At 45.3% G+C, this 18,001-nt stretch overlaps 2 protein-coding genes across 11 annotated transcripts in view; one reads left to right on the forward strand and one right to left on the reverse strand.

Moving 5' to 3' along the window:
- Window positions 1–12,587, reverse strand: part of DNAL1 (dynein axonemal light chain 1) — a 162,707-nt gene extending 150,120 nt beyond the window's left edge. The window contains exon 1 of the mRNA XM_058655213.1: window positions 12,584–12,587. Coding sequence (XP_058511196.1) covers window positions 12,584–12,585 — 2 coding nt within the window. The 5' untranslated portion in view covers window positions 12,586–12,587. The remainder of the gene's footprint in view (window positions 1–12,583) is intronic.
- Window positions 5,533–18,001, forward strand: part of NUMB (NUMB endocytic adaptor protein) — a 96,862-nt gene continuing 84,393 nt past the window's right edge. For 8 of the 10 annotated variants that reach the window (XM_012926803.2, XM_058655209.1, XM_058655206.1 and 5 more), the window contains exon 1: window positions 5,533–5,688. The gene's annotated coding sequence lies outside the window, so the exon portion shown is untranslated. The other 2 variants (XM_058655205.1, XM_058655204.1) reach the window with 2 other exon arrangements.

An 18,001-nucleotide genomic window follows, 5' to 3' on the forward strand; every position in this document is an offset into this window, starting at 1 on the left:
AATGGTGCTTTGGCAAGTTTAGGGTACTCAAAAGCTATGTGGAAATAAAAACAACCTGGAAAAGGTACCAGAGGGACCAGAATTTATAGCATGTCCTTCTAGCAATTTGGAGAGGCAGTCAGATCTCACACATGAAGAAAGTTAAAAGTAATTAATGGCTATTGAAATACTCTGTGTCAGACCCTGAATTACATGTATAATTTCATTTACTCCTCATAAAAGTTTTTCTTTTAGTAGCCAGAAGAGAAAAACCAACCACTACACCCTCAGTAATGTTAATAGTAATCATAGTTATTATATAAGTTAATTATATATTATATATATTATTATATGTAACCCACACTGAATGGAACATATTATCTCATTTAATTTTTAAACAAACACTACAAGAGACATTATTATTATTACCCTAAAGTGAATGGTTCTAACCTGGTTCTGGATGAAGATCCACTTGCTAGTATTTACACGCTTGTGTAATCCCTCCTCTTTCAATGTAAACTTAATGACTTCCTTCTAATAGAATGTGGCAAAAGTGACAGATGCCAGGAGATTTGATTGGCTGTCAAAAGGCTGCATCTTGCTAGCTCTCTAATCTATGGCTGGCCCCAGGCTTGTTTGCTCTGCTGAGATTGGCTGCTGTTTTGTGAGCTGCTCTACCAAAAAATCTGCAAGGCAAAGACACAACATCGAAGGAACTAAGACCAAAGTCTAAAGCCAGTGGGTGCAGATGTGAGCTTTAGAAAGCACATCCGTCTGAATTGAGCCTCGGGAGTCACCCTGGGCCACAGACTCAACATTCTCTCACTTCTGATCCTCAGAAACTGAGTTAATACATGTCTTTGCTTTAAGTGCTTAAGTTTGGTGGGAGGGTGCGTGGTGAGTATGGAGGTTGAGGGGATGTTACTTGTTATGGAACAAAAAGATAGCTATTACATACTCCTTGTAAAAGAAGAAACCACATTTTGGGGAGATGAATCGGTTTACCCAAAGGCACACAGTGAAGAAGTGGCAGGGTATATATATTTTGAAACACACTGGGTTCCAGACCCTGACTTCCAGTGTATTTCTTGGAGAATCCTAGTGATGAGGATGTGAGTTGCAGTAGCCATTCTGCTCTCTGAGATCCTTGGAGTGTAGCCATGTTTCCAGGAAATTCTTTGTATGCATGTAAAACAGAGATGAACAAAGCTTCAGTGGTGCTAAGTACTTCGAGGGCCTACTCCCTGCTGAGGAAGAATGACTGGCCCTCCCAGAGATCTGATGATAGGAGCCAGGGGCTCCATGCCACAGCATAATAGCACTGCTAAGAATTACAGCACCCCCAGCTTACAGACACTCAAGCCAGCCTGCTTTTCTGAGGTCACTTCAAAAAGTTTATGGAAAAATAGAAAGCAAATATGTTTACTTTTGAAACCCAGGTATAGCTATTTTTAAAGATTTTATTTATTTTTATTGGAAAGGCAGATCAGATTTTGTAGAGAGAATCTTTCATTCACTGGTTCACTCCCAGGTGGCTGCAACGGCTGGAGCTGAACTGTTCTGAAGCCAGGAGCCAGGAGCTTCTTCTAGGTCTCCCACATGCATGCTGGGCTCCAAGGCTTTGGGTTGTCATCTATTGCTTTCCCAGGCCACAAGCAAGGAGCTGGATGGGAAGTAGAGCAACTAGGACACGAACCAGTGCCCACCAGATTCCAGTGCTTGCAAGTTGAGGATTTAGCCATTGAGCCATCAAGCCATCCTGCCAGAGCCAGCTGCTTTTTTTTTTTTTTTTAATAATAATGTGTTTTCCATCCATTTTTTTTTTGATGGCCCCTTTTAGTCTACAAGGTGAAAGGAAGAAGGCATACGTTTTGGGGCAAGGGTGGGGAGAATGAAATCATTTAGGAATGAGAAGGTATAGTGTGGTATTTAAAACTCCCAGGAGCCTGGAATTAGAAAGCAAGTGATTCTATCTGAGACTCACTCCTCCCCTCCCCCTTTCTTTCCATCCATGAAACAGAAGCTTGAACTTTGAAACCACAGTGTCTTGTTCCAACGTGGAAAGCAGCTTGGCACTTCTTCCTGTTGGAAAGCTCCCCAGCTTGGGATGGTAAAAACATCTTTTCCCAGATAACCTCCCTTTATGCAGCCAGAGCGTTTTGCCAGTGATCACCTTTATGAAGTCAAATGAAGATACGCTCCTTGGCTGACGGCAGACATCCATCCTTGTCAGCCATGTGTGGCTGCCAGAGCAGCAGGCTTTGAGCTCAGGAAGGGATTTCCAGGTGGCAGTAGAACAACGGCACCATAGGCTGCAGCCCTGGCACATTTAACCTTTTAACCAGGAGCAGAGATGGCGCTTGCTGGTGTAGTTATGCAACCTGGTGTAAAGTCCATAGCCAGGGAGAGGTGGGGGCAGGACCCGGCTGGTTCAGCGCCAAAACTGGGTTTCTGGACTCTTTTCTGGCTTTCTATACCTATCCTCTCCTTCTTGGCCTCTCCCCCACTCTGGTCCCTCACTTCTCTCTACTTTCCCTTCTCTCTTCTTTCTCCTTTTTTGGTCTTCCTTTTTTTCTTTCTATCTCTGTTCTTCTCTTGACCCCTTCATCCTTATCTGCCTCCACTCTTGGGGAATCCCAAACTCAGGAATCCACCTCTTATCAAGTACCTTGGCTTGTTTCCAGCTGCCCGTGGCGGGCATCTCTGACCATTGTCTGAGTGGTTTTCTTCTCCACAACCTGTTTGTTTCTCTGATTGAGCTGAAATTGGAATTATGTGTAGAATCCAGGGAAGAAAAAAAAAAAAGAAAAAAAAGCTTTTGTGTAAGGAGATTGTTCCTGTGGAGTAAACCAAAGAAGAACTGAGACTTTGCTCCTGCTCCCTTGCAAATCAAACTTTCAACAGAGCAGGAGAAAAGGCAGTGATAGAGACCCAGCAAAGCCCAAGGCATGCCACCTCCCTCCCTGGAGGATCCTGGGACATCACCCAGAGTCCTTGGCTTTGCCTTCAGACTCATCAGGCTATTTTGGCTCTCACTATACCTGTCATCATGTCTTGGTCCAGTGGCTCTGAGCAGACACCATCGGCCCCACCTCTGAGCAGACACCATCGGCCCCACCTCCACAGACAGCCATGCCACACAGAGCCACAGACTCCTGGACTCCAGTTCTTCTTTCTAAAGGGTGATGGGCGATTTGGGGTTGGGGAAGGGAGGAAGCACGAAACCTAGGGAAGGAAAGAGAAGCTGCATGGAGTAATTACCTAATAGTTATCTTGTGTGCCTAAAAGTGTTAGGGCTGCAGCAATGAAGTCTAGTGCAACAGTCTTGGTGTAACACCATAACCTTCTTGGAGTTCAAAACCATGTTCCCTAAAACTCTTCCTTGTTAAAGAATTTCCTTCATGGGTTGTGTGGATTTCTTTTGTATTTCCTTTCTCAGTGAAAGTGCCAGAAGCATATATGGGTGTACGAGCAAAAGCATTTGTGAATGTCCTTCTCTCTCTAAAGAGGGCGAAATGGAATGAAAGCCGACCTTTGTGGCAGTGATCTACCTGACTGGGGGAATCGTCACTTTCTTGAGTTCCTAAACTTAGATGGCAGGTCATCTTTGGGAGACTGGTTTAATTCTATGTTCTCTATGGGCATCTAGTCTGGATGGCTGTGCAAGGCCATCATTACCACAGTCCCATAATATTGTCCAGGCGCTCCTATGATCTTGTTTTCTTCTAACTTTGCTCACCACCAAGCAGAGAGAGAAGAAAGCTGCTGGTGATATAGCGAAAGGCCCAGTACACAAGGTCCAAGTAAGATTTCCTCCTCCTTTGCATGCTACTTCATTTGCTGGGGAAAGTCAGCCCAGGCTTGCCTTCCATCTAGTCATGGCTTCCATCTTATCGTGCTCGACGTCGGATCCTCCCCTCCTTCAGCGGAATGAGTCAGACGATCTCAAGTTATTTCGGCTTTTCCACTTTCCTTTTACAGGCTTTTGGTGAGTCACTGAACTGAATGGGAGGTTATTTCTAAATTGGAAGGTGAGGATGAAAGAAGACGGAAAGAAGGTTCCGGAAAATAACTAGGGAGAGACACCTTATTGTTAGTTATAGTTCCTGGAGGAATAGTTTCCGCTGAATTTGGTGGTAGAAGTGTATAGTTTATTTACACTTGCATAGAAATACAGGCTAGAAAATGCACAGCTTCAGTTTTCTGGATCATTAACTGAAGCAGCTTCATTAGAGCTAGCTCAGCCAAGGATAGGTGGTTGGTAAATAGAAAGAGATACAGGACAAAACAGCAGCAGGAAGAAGAAAGAGGTCAAGCAGAAGCTTTCCAAAGTCCAAGATTCTTGGCCAGCAGGAAGTTCTTTGGAGAACATTTCCTTGACTAAATCCCAATCCGTTTCCGGGTATATGCGGCGTGATGGCTCATGGGTTCATGTACTGTAAGCTGAGTTGTGAGGAAGGTACATTGAAATCTGATTTAGACATCGCAATTTTGTTATTTAAGAACAGAATAAGTGGGCAGAAAGGAAAAAAGAGAAGCAAAAAAAAAAAAAAGAGCTAATGATGAAGATATTTCTAGAAGCATAAGAATTTTTATAGCAACACCAGATTTCTCAAGAATGCCTACTGTGATTTGTACCCAAATGAATAAAAAATGTAATCACTTATTTTTGTGCATTGTGCCAACTGAGAAAAAAAAACTGCAGTTCATTCAACTGCACTAATTTAGACTGCTAGGAAGAGGGGAGGTTCAGGAAAAAAAAGACAAGCTTTTAAGGTATGTGACACACAGCTAGCTCGCACGGCTATTTAGGAACTGCAGAACCTAAAACTAAGTTGGGGCGGAGGTGGGAGCTTGCGGAGGAAGGAGCGGAATTCTGCTTTCCACAGCATCTCTAGCTTGCTGTACACTTGCGGACGGCCACCTGGTCACTTGGCAGAGGCCAGGCAGGAGCGGGGCTGGAAGCTGAATTCTCCATAGGGCCACTTCAAGTGTAGCAAAAATGTGGACCAATTTTTGCTAAATACACGCCGGCACTTTGTCCTTAAGAGACTCCCGGCCAAGAACTTCGAGGAAACTGGGTGCCCGGAACCTCAAAAAGGTGGGGGGAGGAGGACTTGGTCTCTTTCTCCTAAGAGGTTAGAAACACTTCTTAAACTCAACCTTTGCTGTTGGTTTGCAAGCACTACCTCTATGAGAAAGCCTGCAGTGATAGGTTCTGAAGGGACCGTTTTATAGCACCAACTTCACAACAAAGAGTTAACCCTACCCGGGTCTGCAACCCCTTAACCAACACCCGCCCCCTCCCCGTTTTTTTTCCCCTTCTGCTGCGCAACCAAACTGTGCACGGGCTCAAACACTCGTAGCCGTCACAGCCCTTGCCAGTTAACTTAACAGACACCACGACCAGCCTATCACAACTTGGAACTGCTTAACCATCAACCAATTACAACTGAAGTTCGGTCTAGAACGCTTCAGGTCGGGGTGGGGGGCGAATAACCGATTCAGGGAAAGGGGCGGTCAAGAGGCGGTGATAGGCGGGCGCACCAAGCCAATCAGAACAGACGGCCGCCGCCCCACGGTCCAATGGATAGGTCGGAAGTGTGAAACAGGGTGGGCCTGTTGTCATGGGGGAGGTGGTGGCGCTTGGTGGCTACTGGCGGCTGAGGTAGAAGCAGTGGCGCTGGAGTTGGTCGGGGCCAGCGGCAGGTGAGTGCCGGTAGCGCGGGCCTCAGAGCTGCGGGCAGGCGCGGAACGGAAACTGGCTCAGCGCTCTGAAGGCGGAGGCTGGAAGGAGGAAGGGGGCCTTGGACTGCGGGCCGGGGCCAGGGCGGAGGCGGCGGCTGCGAGTTCTCTGGCTGGGCTGGTGGGAGAATGGCCCGGCTCCTGGCGGAGGAGTTGGCGTCGGGAAGGTAGGCTGGCGCCGGACCCGAGCAGCTGAGGCCAGGAGGTGTCTCGGGACGACCAGTTGCTCGGGTCTGGGGACACTGACTGACGGCCGGTGTGTGAGGGGGGTAGGTGCCTGAGGAGACGGGAGCGGCCAGGGGGTCCCGGAGAGTGGGGGAAACCCGGGCTGACCCGTAACGACCTGGTCCGAGGGCGGGGTCACTTGGGAATAACGCAGGGCTGCGTGAGGGTGAGGGAAAAGGGGAACCCGGAAAACTCGCTAGCGACCTGCCCTTTGCAGAGGTACAGAGGGACGGGGCAACTGACTGGGAGTGGCCCGGGTCGGAGAGAGAAGGGGAAAGGAAGGGAGGGGGGATAGGGAGTGAGGGTCCAGGGTGACAGGGAGCGGCCCGGGGCCCAAGTGGGGGGGGGACTGGGGCCGGCCGAGGAGGGACGAGTGGGGTGGGGACCTTCCTGGGAAAGGCGGCTGTGTGTCGGAGAAGGGCTGCAGGCTTGGAGGAGGAGCGGCGGGTCTTCCTGAGGGTCGGACGGGGTGGAGACCTTGAGGCGCTCGGACGAGGAATCGGAGCGCCCTGCCCCCATGACTGGGCTGGGAGAGGAGAGACCCGGGAGCGGACTAGCAGCTCTCGGGACTGAGGATTCCCCGGGGAAACCAGGAGAAGTCCTGGAGGAGAAGCTCGGGTTCGAGACAGGGCTTAGGGTCCGCCCGGGAGGTGGAAGTTGTATTAGTTGGAGGGGAGTCTAGCAAAATGGGGTCGAAGTGGGCGGGGGTGGGAGGCGATTTCCCTGTAGGAAGGGAGGAGATGGCGTGAGGGAGCGAGCAAATTCCCGGCCAGAATGGTCTTGTGGAAACTGGCCAGGATGGTAAGTGGGAGAAAACAACCGCGGGGCCAGTATTGGGTTTTCCTGAAAAAGTGATTAGGTTCTGAGGTCTGCAAAAGCAGAAGAAACTTCAGCTTCTGCTTAATGCTGAGGTGCCATCTGGGGCCTCGGTGAAAGTACCTAAAGGCAAGTTTAAGTGACTTGTATTCCAGTGCTTTAGAGGAGAAATTAGTTCCATCCTGACGTGGTAAGGCTGAAAAAAAAAATTGACAGGATGGGGGGAAATTAAGAGGAAAAGCTGGGAGGAGTTGCTGAACTCAGTACTCTTGTAGAGGATAGGATAGGCAAACCTTGCTAAATTGAGAATGTACTAGAATTCCAGTTCCACCACTTCCCTTGGCCAACTTAGCTTCTCTACCGTTTCCTAGTCTCTGTAAAAGAGGTAGTCATTCCTACCTCGCTGGTTTTGTTTTTATTTTTACGTGAAGGAATATGTGTAGAACTTTTGTCTCGTCTGGTAAACAGTGTTCGGAATCATTAAATAGAGGATAAAGACCCGCATTCGTGGCTGCCGGGGTGGGGGTTCTCTGAGGTTAGCTTACATCCAAAGCACCTGTGGGGCCTGGAAAAAGACCGCGTGCTGGATGGACCCCGCCAGGTGAGGCTGATAATCACCTCAAGTGATGCTTGTGTTGATTGGAGCACCGCTCTATAAGAAGCACTTGCTTTAGTGAAAATAGGGGTGGTCAGGTGGTAGCAGCTTTAAAATTCTCGCCCATCCTACCAACAAGAGGCAAATTGCCCAAAAGGTCCTGTTGTAAAAAAGGTATCCTTTTTTCTTGAGTTTAATATTTTTCCCCCCAAGCTGAGGGTCATGGTTATTAGTAATTTATAAAATAGTCTTGTGGGTTACCACCGGTATTGGAAGTAAAAGGAATTAGAGCAGAGTGGGCCAGCATTATGAGCTTGGCAAGGAAAAATATTGTTTTGAGAATTGTTTCTTGTAATTGCATGTCACAATGTAAATGTGTTTCTTACAGTCAAAAAAAGTTTGAAAAGCTATTTTTGAGCTCCTCAGTGGAGGGAAAGCAACTCACCAGTAGCCTGGAATTGAGTTGTTTTTCTCATTGTGGTAATTCTTAGGTGGTTATACATTCCATTAATTTTTTTCAGTTCCTGATTTGCATTCTCCTGTGTTTGTCTTCTCACATGTCGTGTCGTGTGTGCTTCTGACTCTGGAACTTTTTTGAATGTTGAGAATCTTTGGTATGAGAACTTTAAGAGAAGTTGAAGGGTGTTTCTCAAATTCAGTCCACTTTTGTTTCATTTGTGTCCTCTGTATTCACTTTTTTTTTTTAATACCACTTGAAAGCATTGTCTTTGAAAAAAAAAAAACAAACCGAAGTACAGACGTTGGGAGCCAACAACACTGAAACGAACTGGTTTGAGAACATTTCTTGTATTGAAAATAAGAGCGAACCAAGGAAGAAACATTTCCAAAGAGTGAAAAGTCATATACAGTAGAAGTTTTTAAAAGCATTTCTTGGTCTTACACTAATACAAAGCAAAGATATTTCTAAGTGAATGGGGTGCACAGTTTCTGAGTTTCTGTGGAGAGGAAAGCGTGATAATACTTGACGGCAAAATGTACCTGAGATAGAGGTTTAACTACAAAGTAAATGATCTGTTAAGCGGGCCACTTTCGTTCTGATGGTTTTGTCCTTTAGAAGTGGACTGGATGGGTGTGTGCTGCAGGTTTGACTTGTCCTAAAAGGCTAAGTGCAACCAGTGCTTACTTAAAGCTGTTGGAAATACATGGATATGCTTTTTGCTACTCTTGGTTTGAGTTTTCTTTGCTGAAAACTAGATGGCTAATTTGAAAACTGCGTAGAGTTGCTTTAGATCTGTGTTAATGGATCAAAGAACAGAGAAAGCAGTTTTGAAAACCTGAAAGAGATCCTTGCAGCTCCCTCTATAGTCTTTAACCTATGAGATTATGTAACCCTTTCATTAATGTTTAATGGAACGGTGAAGAAGCTGTCCGTGTAGCTTTACGTCAGGATTGTTGCAGTGCTTTTTTTCTCTATCAAAAGGTATTTCTAATTATATTTCAGATTTTATATTTAATTTTTAATTTTTTTTGCAAGACTACAAAAAACAATCATGTGTTTGAGTTTGAAAGCAAAGGCAATCTTTTCACCAAGCAAATTCACTCTTTTCTGTGACAAATTCTCTAAGGATGAAAGCTTTTGATTTTAAGACTTATTTATTTGAAAGGCATAGTGGGGGAGGGAGAGCTATCTTCCATATGTTGGTTCTCTCCCCAAATAGACCCGACAGCCAGGGCTGGGCCAGGTGAAGCCAGGAGCATCCTATGGATCTCCCACGTTGGTGGGGGTGGGGGACCTAGGCACTTGGGTCATCTGCTTTTCCTGGTGCATTATTAGGGAGCTGGATCCAATGGGAGTGGGGAGTCTGGACTCCAGCGGGCGTGTTCCATTTTCGATACCACATTGCTAGCCCCCCCCCCAAGATTTTGATTCTTTGTGTTGAAGTAAATGGAGTACCCCTGCCACTAGAATAAGTCATTGCACAATTAAATAGATCATTCAGCTTTGTGCCAAATGGTGGAAGGATGTGAAATTTTTATTATGCACTGTAGGAAAAATGTCAGTTCTTCATAATTGTGAAAACTGAACAGTTTCATAATTTTTAATCAATCTATTTATCCAGCCATATTCAGTTATCTAGAAATGCTTTGATTATCCTTGTTTTATGGTAAGACTTTGATTGAAGTGTTTGTGTGAAATGGAATCTCATTAAATAGTAGTTTGGAGCACATAGTTTGTTTAGGTAAAATTTTTTAAAAATAGAAGTTCAATAAAAGTTAGGTTTATTTGCTTAGAGATATCTTCTTTTATAAAGTTTTCTGATGTGCATTTTTTCTTCCTGCCTTCCAACTACCCATACAGTAACTATTATGTTGGAGTCTGAAACCTAATTCTTTAAAAATGTTAAACCCCTATATTTGGGTTTTAATGTTTCAAGAATTTTTTTTTTATTAGAAATGGTTACCAAGTAAATCCATCATCTTTAAAATGAAGTGTTGGGCCCAGCATGATAGCCTAGGGGCTAAGGTCCTTGTCTTGCATGCGCCGGGGTCCCATATCAGTGCCAGTTTATGTCCTGGATGCTCCATTTCCCATCTAGCTCCCTGCTTGTGGCCTGGGAAAGCAACCGAGGACAGCCCAAAGCCTTCTGACCCTGCACCCACATGGGAAGCCAGGAGGATGTTCCTGGCTCCTGGCTTCAGATTGGCTCAGCACTGGCAGTCACGGCCACTTGAGGAGTGAATCAGTGGATGGAGGATCTTGCTGTCTGTCTCTCCTTTTCTCTGTACATCTGACTTCCCAAGAAAAAGTAAAAAAATTGAAAAAGTGTTTTCTTGGGGTTGCACTTTAATATAGTAGGCTAAGCCGGCGCCTTGATATAGTAGGCTAAGCCTCTGCTTGTAGCACTGTCATCCCATATGGGCACCAGTTTGAATCCTGGCTGCTTCACTTCTGGTCCAGCTCCCTGCTAATGCTCTTAAGAGAATAGTGGAGAAAATCCCAAGTGCTTGGGTGTGTGCATCTGTGTGGGAGACCTGGAAGAAGCTCCTGGCTTTGGGTTAGCACAGTTCTGGCTTTTGAGGTCATTTGTGGCATAACTTAGCAGATGAAAGATATGTCTCTGTATAAATTTCTCAAAAATAAAATAATTTTTAAAAATATTTTTATAAGAGTTCTTGAAAAGCTGTATTTTGGTTTTTAATTTGTTTAAACACATGTTTTGTTTTTTAAATTTCTCTTTTAATTTTTTCATCTATTTTCTTTCTTTCTTCTTTCCTTTTCTTATTTATTTTTTGAAAGAGAGTTAGAAGAATTCTTCCACCCACTGCTTGACTCCTGAAGTGGCTGCAACAGCCAGGGCTGGTATGGTCTGAACCTGGGAGTCAGGAACTTCTTCCAGGTCTCCTACCCAGATGCAGGAGCCCAAGGATTGGGCTGTCCTCTGCTGCTTTCCCAGGTCGTTAGCTAGGAGTTGAATCGGAAGTGGAGCAGCCAGTGCAGCTTTGCCATGACACTGGCCCCATTTGTTGTGTTTTATTTGTTTTAAGATTTATGTATTTTTATAGGAAAGGCATATATACAGAGAGGAGGAGAGACAGAGAGGAAAATCTTCCATCCGATGGTTCACTTCCTAAGCGGCCACAATGGCTGGAGCTTCTTCCAAGTCTCCCGCGCAGGTGCAGGGTTCTCTTTCCCATGCCACAGGCAGGGAGTTGGAGGGGAAGCGAGGCCCCTGGGATTAGAACTGGTGCCCATGTGGGATTCTGGTGCGTTCAGTGTGAGGACTTTAGCTGCTGAGCTATCACACTGGGCCCTGTTGTGTTTTAATATAATTTCTGCAGAATGGATGTTGCATTTTTCGACTTCTGATTTGTTTCCTGGATAGAGCTAGAACACAATGTACTCTTAAATAAACATTTTTATTTTTAATTCTGACATTATGTTAAGTCCTTAGTTGCAAAGAAAATTTAGTAGTGTAACATAATGAAGGTTTCACTTTAGAGTACAAATAATAATAAAGACCTCAGGATGTATGTTTAGCTGTGCAACACAGGTGATGACTATAAGGCATCATTAAATAGAAATAAAATATTGCCATGTATTTAGGAGCATATAAAATATGCACTTGGAAATCTTGAGGCAAAAGGAGGACCAAAACTGAGAGAGAGTGAGAATCCTGGCATGTGCTTCAGGGAGAAGTCTGGAGGCACTGCAGGAAGTGTGTCCAGGGCAGCCAGTGGTTCCTGGCAGTTTTCCTTGAGTGACATATGTAAAGGAGGGTGATCCTATTTGTAACATTGTCCTGTGGACTTATTCTTAGTTCTCTGCAGTTTCTCCTGGTTGCTGTAGCACTTCCTTTGTTTTCTTCCACTCAAGAAGTCCTGTCAGGACGGAACGCAGGTCAGTGGACTGAGCAGCCCTGGTCCCTGAGGAGCAGAAATTGGACAGGAGTGCCTGGCTTAGAGGGCAGCTCAGCCTCTCGCTGCCTCTGCAGCTGTGGGAATAGTTCCCCAGTATAACTTTTTGTTTTAAAGATTTTATTATTATTATTACAAAGTCAAATATACAGAGAGGAGGAGAGACAGAGAGGAAGATCTTCCGTCCACTGATTCACTCCCCAAGTGAGCCGCAACGGGGCCGGTGTGCACCGATCCGATGCCAGGAACCAGGAACCTCTTCGGGGTCTCCCACGCGGGTGCAGTGTCCCAATGTATTGGGCCGTCCTCAACTGCTTTCCCAGGCCACAAGCAGGGAGCTGGATGGGAAGTGGAGCTGCCGGGATTAGAACCGGCGCCCATATGGGATCCCAGGGCGTGCAAGGCGAGGACCTTAGCCGCTAGGCCACGCCGCCGGGCCCTCCCCAGTATAACTTTACCAGGCCTTCTCACCTGTCACCACAGTGGGCTGTGGGATTAGGAAGACATCCCTGTATCATTGGGAAAAAAAATCCCCGCTCCCTTTTTTGTGTTTTAAAGACAGAGACAAAGATATGTTCCATTCATTGTTCCCTCCCCAAAGGTCCCCCCCCACACCCCATCCCCTCCTCAACTATTTCTGGGTCAAGCCGAAGCCAGGAGCCAAGAACTGCATTAATATTTCTCCCATGGGTGGTGTCAGGGTCCCAAGCGCGTGGGCCATGTGCTGCCTCTTTCCCAGCCACATTTTCAGGAAGCTGGGTTGGAAGTAGTGTGGCCAGAACTCCAGCTGACACCTCTGTGTGGGGTGCTGCTGTCTCCAAGTGGTGGCTTAGCTCTCTGCACGTAATTCCGGCCGCAGGCTTTCTAAGTGCTGTGCCAACTCACCGCTTCCACCCCCGCCTCCAGTGTTGCTGCGACACACATACCGGTCATCTAAATGGATGAACTGGGGAACAGCTATAGTAGTAATTAATGTTTGGTGACTTCTTTCTTTACTGAAGCTCTGCTGCTTCTCCACTTGCTGATAGCTTACATTCTTTTGACTAAGATCAGTCCTGAATTCTCTGATAAGATAACAAAAATCTCAATTCTAGTAACTTGGTTATATTAAAGTTTATGTATTGAATTCAAAATCTGATTATCAGGTTTTTTGTTTTGTTTTTTGTTTTAAGCTAGGGAAGAAGGTTTGGAGGCTGTAGAATACTACTTAGAGCTCAAAGGTCATGTCAGGAAAATTGTTTTGGCCTTTTTCTGCTGCTTTCCCAGGCGTATTAGCAGGGAGCTAAAATGGAAATGGAGCAGCTAGGGTTTGAACCAGCGCTCACATTGTTTTTCACTGTTGCTGGTTGTGCGTTAACCCCAGATATCACAATGCTGGCTGTTCATTTTTTTATAACATTTTTTTAAAGACTTGCTTTTATTGGACAGGCAGATTTACAGAGAGAAGAGACAGAAAGATCTTGTATTTGCTGATTTGCTCCGCAAATAGCCACAACGGCCAGAGCTGAGCCAATCCGAAGCTGAGAGCTTCTTCTGGGTCTTCCTTGTGGGTGCAGGATCTCAAGGGCTTAGACCATCCTATGTGGCTTTCCCAGGCCATAAGCAGAGAGCTGGAAGGGTAGCAGAGAGCTGAACATGAACGTGTACATGTGGGATCTCGGAACTTGCAAAGCGAGGACTTAGCCACTGAGCCATTGCGCCAGGCCGTATAACATTTTTTTAATTTTAATTTTCATTAAATTTTTGTTTTTTGTTAAATATAGAAGAGAATACTCCTAGGATTTGATCTTACAGAATCAAGGAGATGCAGGCTGGATTTGACCTGAAGGTCATGGTTTGCCAACTCATGCTCTTTTTTTTTTCTTTTTTTCTTAATGATTTTTTTTTAAAGATTTTATTATTATTATTACAAAGTCAGATATACAGAGAGGAGGAGAGACAGAGAGGAAGATCTTCCGTCCACTGATTCACTCCCCAAGTGAGCCGCAACGGGCCGGTACGCGCCGATCCGATGCCGGGAACCAGGAACCTCTTCCAGGTCTCCCACGCGGGTGCAGTGTCCCAATGCACTGGGCCGTCCTCAACTGCTTTCCCAGGCCACAAGCAGGGAGCTGGATGGGAAGTGGAGCTGCCGGGATTAGAACCGGCGCCCATATGGGATCCCAGGGCGTTCAGGGTGAGGACTTTAGCCGCTAGGCCAAGCCACTGGGCTCTCCTTAACGATTTTTAAAATTTATTGGAAAGTCACATATACAGAAAGGAGCGGCAGAGAGGAAGATTTTCTGTCTGCTGATTCCATTCCCCAAGTGGCTGCAATGGGCAGAATTGAGCCAATCCTGAGCCAGGAGCCAGGAACTTCTTTGGGGTCTCCCATGTGGGTGCAGGGTCCCAAGGTTTTGGGCCGTTTTTGACTGCTTTTCCCAGGCCACAAGCTGGGAGATGGATGGGAAGTGAAGCAACTGGGGACACGAACTGGCACCCATATGGGCTTCTAGCGTGTGCAAGGCGAAGAGTTTAGCCACTAGGCTACTGCACTAGGCCCACATTTTAAAATAAGGCATATGTATTTCATTTGTATGTAGAGACAAATGAAGCCAGATAGAAGACTTGCATGTTCTGGTTCACTTCCCAAATGCCTGCAACAGTGAGGGCATGCCAGGCTTAAGCTTGTAGCCCAAAACTCCATCTGGGTCTCCCAGGCATATTAGCTGGGAAAAACTTCAACTGGGTCTCCCATAGGAATAGCTGGGACCCCTCCCAGCTATTGAGCCCCCTCCCAGCGTGCATATTAACAGGATTAGAAGCCGAGTAGTTGGAACTTGAATCAGGCGTTCATGTGAGATATGGGTGTCCCAAGCAGCAGTTTAACTCCTTTGTAAAATGTATGCCTGTGTTGGTGGTTTTAACTGCACTATCTGTCCATGAGGGAAATTCAGCGCTGACAGTGTTTTGAATTTTATCTATTTAAGATTTATTTATTTTTATTTGAAAGGAAGATTTTACAGAGTGAGAAGGAGAGGCAGACAGAAAGAGGTTCTTCTATCCACTGGTTCACTCCCCAAATGACTGCAACTGACAGAGCTGAGCTGATTTGAAGCTGGGAGCCAGAAGCTTCCTCAGGGTCTCCCATGTGGGTGCAGGGTCCCAAGGCTTTGGGCCGTCCTTGACTGCTTGCCCGGGCCACAAGCAGGGAGCTGGATGGGAAGTGGAGTAACTGGGACATGAACCAGCGCCCATATGCGACATGGTGCCACTGGGTAGAGGATTAACCTGTTGCATCACTGTGCTGGCCCCAAGATGCTTTGAATTTTAAAATGATTTGAAATACATAAAAATTCTTATTTTACTCTTTTAACTTTTTTTAATCCAAATCCACTGCTTCAGAAACACTGATATATATCTTTCCTCCACTGTAGCTTATGCAGTTATTTCTTGACAGATTTATTTAGATGTAATTCATATGCACTATATGAATACTATATGTATTCAGTCTAAAATTTGATGAATTTTCATGCATGTATACACTATTATGGTAAGGGATGTACTCATAACTCTAGAAGTTTCCTTGTTCTACTTTGTAGTCAATCTCCCTTTCACTCCCTGATATGCTATTATCATAGATCGCATTCTGTAGACCTTTGTATAAATAGAAATATGTGAATTTTCTAGTTTAGGGAGAAAGTGTCTGGCTTCTTTCACTCTGTGTAATTTGAAATTTATTATGTTAGTTTGTGATTCAGTGATTCATCCTTTTTGGTTGGTGAGTAGTATTCTATTGTTTAAACATATTAAACTTTTTTAGCTTAAAAGTTGTTTATTAGACAGAGATCCTCCAGCCAGCCCTCCAGATGTCAGTAATTGCCAGGGATAGGCCAGGCTGAAGCTGGGAGCCTGGAACACAATCTGGATCTCCCACATGGGTGAAGGGATCCATGTAGTTGAGCCATCATCTGCTGCCTTCCAGGCGGACATTCACAGAGGTCTGGATTGGAAGCAGAGGAGTGAGGTCTTGAACCAGGAAGTCTGATATGGGATGCCGCTGTCCTAAGCTGAGGTTTAACCCACTGTTTCACGACACCTGTCTCCTTACATCATCATATCCTTGAACGTTAAATAAAATTCAGTTGCCATTTCTCTGCCTACTGAACAACCTCTACAGATGCTTCATCGCTGCACCATTTAATGGAAATAGTTCCCAAGTGTTTAAAGAAGTGACTTAAAGAAATAAAAGCTTATATTATACCTGTTCTTTTTTGTTTGTCTGCCTCACTCTCTGCATTTCTCCTTCACGCTCCTCTGCCCACCATTTAACTTCACTGTCCTGTCATCCTTCTGTGTTTAGGAGACACTGCCTTAGGGTTATTATCCATAGTCTTTTTTCCTGAAAGAAGATCCATTTCTCTTATTTTTTAAATCTGAAGTTCAAGGAAATGTTCAATAGCAATGATTTGAGAAAACTGGAAGGAAAAATTATAAGGATTTTTATTGCCCTTGATTGAAATGCAGAATTAATATCAAAGTAATATTCTAAACCAGTGGCAGATTAGAAATGGTATATGTTCCCTTTAATTTAAAATAGTAACAAAAATACAGTTGTTTTACAGCTTGTGAGATTTACTAAGTATTTCAAAAGCAAGTTATTCTTTGCTAATAGAACATTTAACTCTGAATTGAAGTTTTGATTTTTTTCCCTGTGTTTTTAATATGTATTAATAACTGCTTATTACAGTCTTGTGTGGGTGGCAGGGACCCAACCACTTGAGCTGCAGGAAGCAGGGTTTGGGAGCTGGAGAGAGCAACTGAGCTCCATCCCTGTGGTTGGCACGTGAATGGATGTCTTTACCATTCGGCCACATGCCCATCTTACAGTTTTTCCTTTCCTTTCATTTCCCCACATTTTTTTTTTTGGGAGGGGGGACCTGAAGAGCAAAGGGGAAAGTGTACATTTTTTCCAGTGTATCTGAGTTTTGTACATGTGTATTTGTAGAATGTTGTTTGTTTAGAATATGCGGCTAGTCTTTTGCTGACCCTTGGCCTAACTGCTGCAGCATTTGGAGAGTAAAGCAGAGGATGAGCGATCTCTGTATCCTTGCCGTTTGATTTGAAAGGCAGAGTTACAGAGAAAGATCGCTACGCTTGTTGATAATTTTCCCAAATGGCCAGAGCTGTGCTGCTGTGAAGCAGGAGCCTAGAGCTCTCTGGATGTGCCACATGGATCCAGGGACCCAAGCAGGAAAATGGGTGGTACATAAGGCCTGAACCAAACTCTGTCCCTTTGAATATTCCATTAAGCTGCCACCCAGAATCACCTCTTAGGCATCTTGGTAGTGTAAGAGCACTCTCGAGTCATAGTTTTACTATTAACTTACAGTGCTTGAATTAGCCACAACTGTCTGTTCATAACTGGCTGTTCATGAATGGGGCAGGCATTGTGGTGCAGGTTGACCCACCTCTTTGAACAACTGCATTTTACATTGGAATGCCTGGACTTGAGTCCCACCTCCACTTCCAGTCCAGCTTCCTGCAAATGTGCACTCTAACATGGCAGCAGATCATGCTTCAAGGACTTGGCTCGATGCCACCTGCATGAAAGACCCTGTCAGAGTTTCTGGCTCCTGTATCCAGCCTGCCCAGCCCCCCATGTGGCAGGCATCTGTGAAGGAACCAGCAGATGAGATGATATCTGTCCCTATGCCTTTCAAATAGGTAAAAACAAATAAGCTTAGGAAGAAAAAACCCAGCAAGTTGATCAGATTCCCAGTGAGGGTCCAACAATGTGGAAAAGCAGGTTAAACCACCACTTTCAACATTGGCATCTCCCATCAGAGCACTGATTTGAGTTCCAGGGTTCAGGCTCTGATTCAGCTTTCAGTTAATATGCCTGGAAAAGCAGATGATGGTCCAAGTACTTGGGCCCCTGCCAACCATGTGTGAGATCTGAATGAAGCTCCTCTTTGTTCTGGTTCAAACCTGGTTCTCTGTCCCTCTGTCTTTGAAGTAGATGAAAATAAAATAACTGCTGGAGCCAGCATTGTGGCATAACAAGTTAAGCCACTGCCTGCAGTTTTGGTATCTCATGGAACTTGTTTTGAATCTGGAATGTTCCACTTCTGATCCAGGTCTCTGCTGTTGTTCCTGGGAAAGCAGCAAAAGATAATGCAAGTGTGTGGACTCCTGCACCCGTGTGGGAGACCCAGGAGTTTCTGGCTTTGGCCTGACCCAACCCTTGGCAGCCATCTGGGGGAATGAAACAGCAGGTGGAAG

This window comes from Ochotona princeps, chromosome 26 (assembly GCF_030435755.1).
Source record: "Ochotona princeps isolate mOchPri1 chromosome 26, mOchPri1.hap1, whole genome shotgun sequence".
Lineage (NCBI taxonomy): Eukaryota > Metazoa > Chordata > Mammalia > Lagomorpha > Ochotonidae > Ochotona > Ochotona princeps.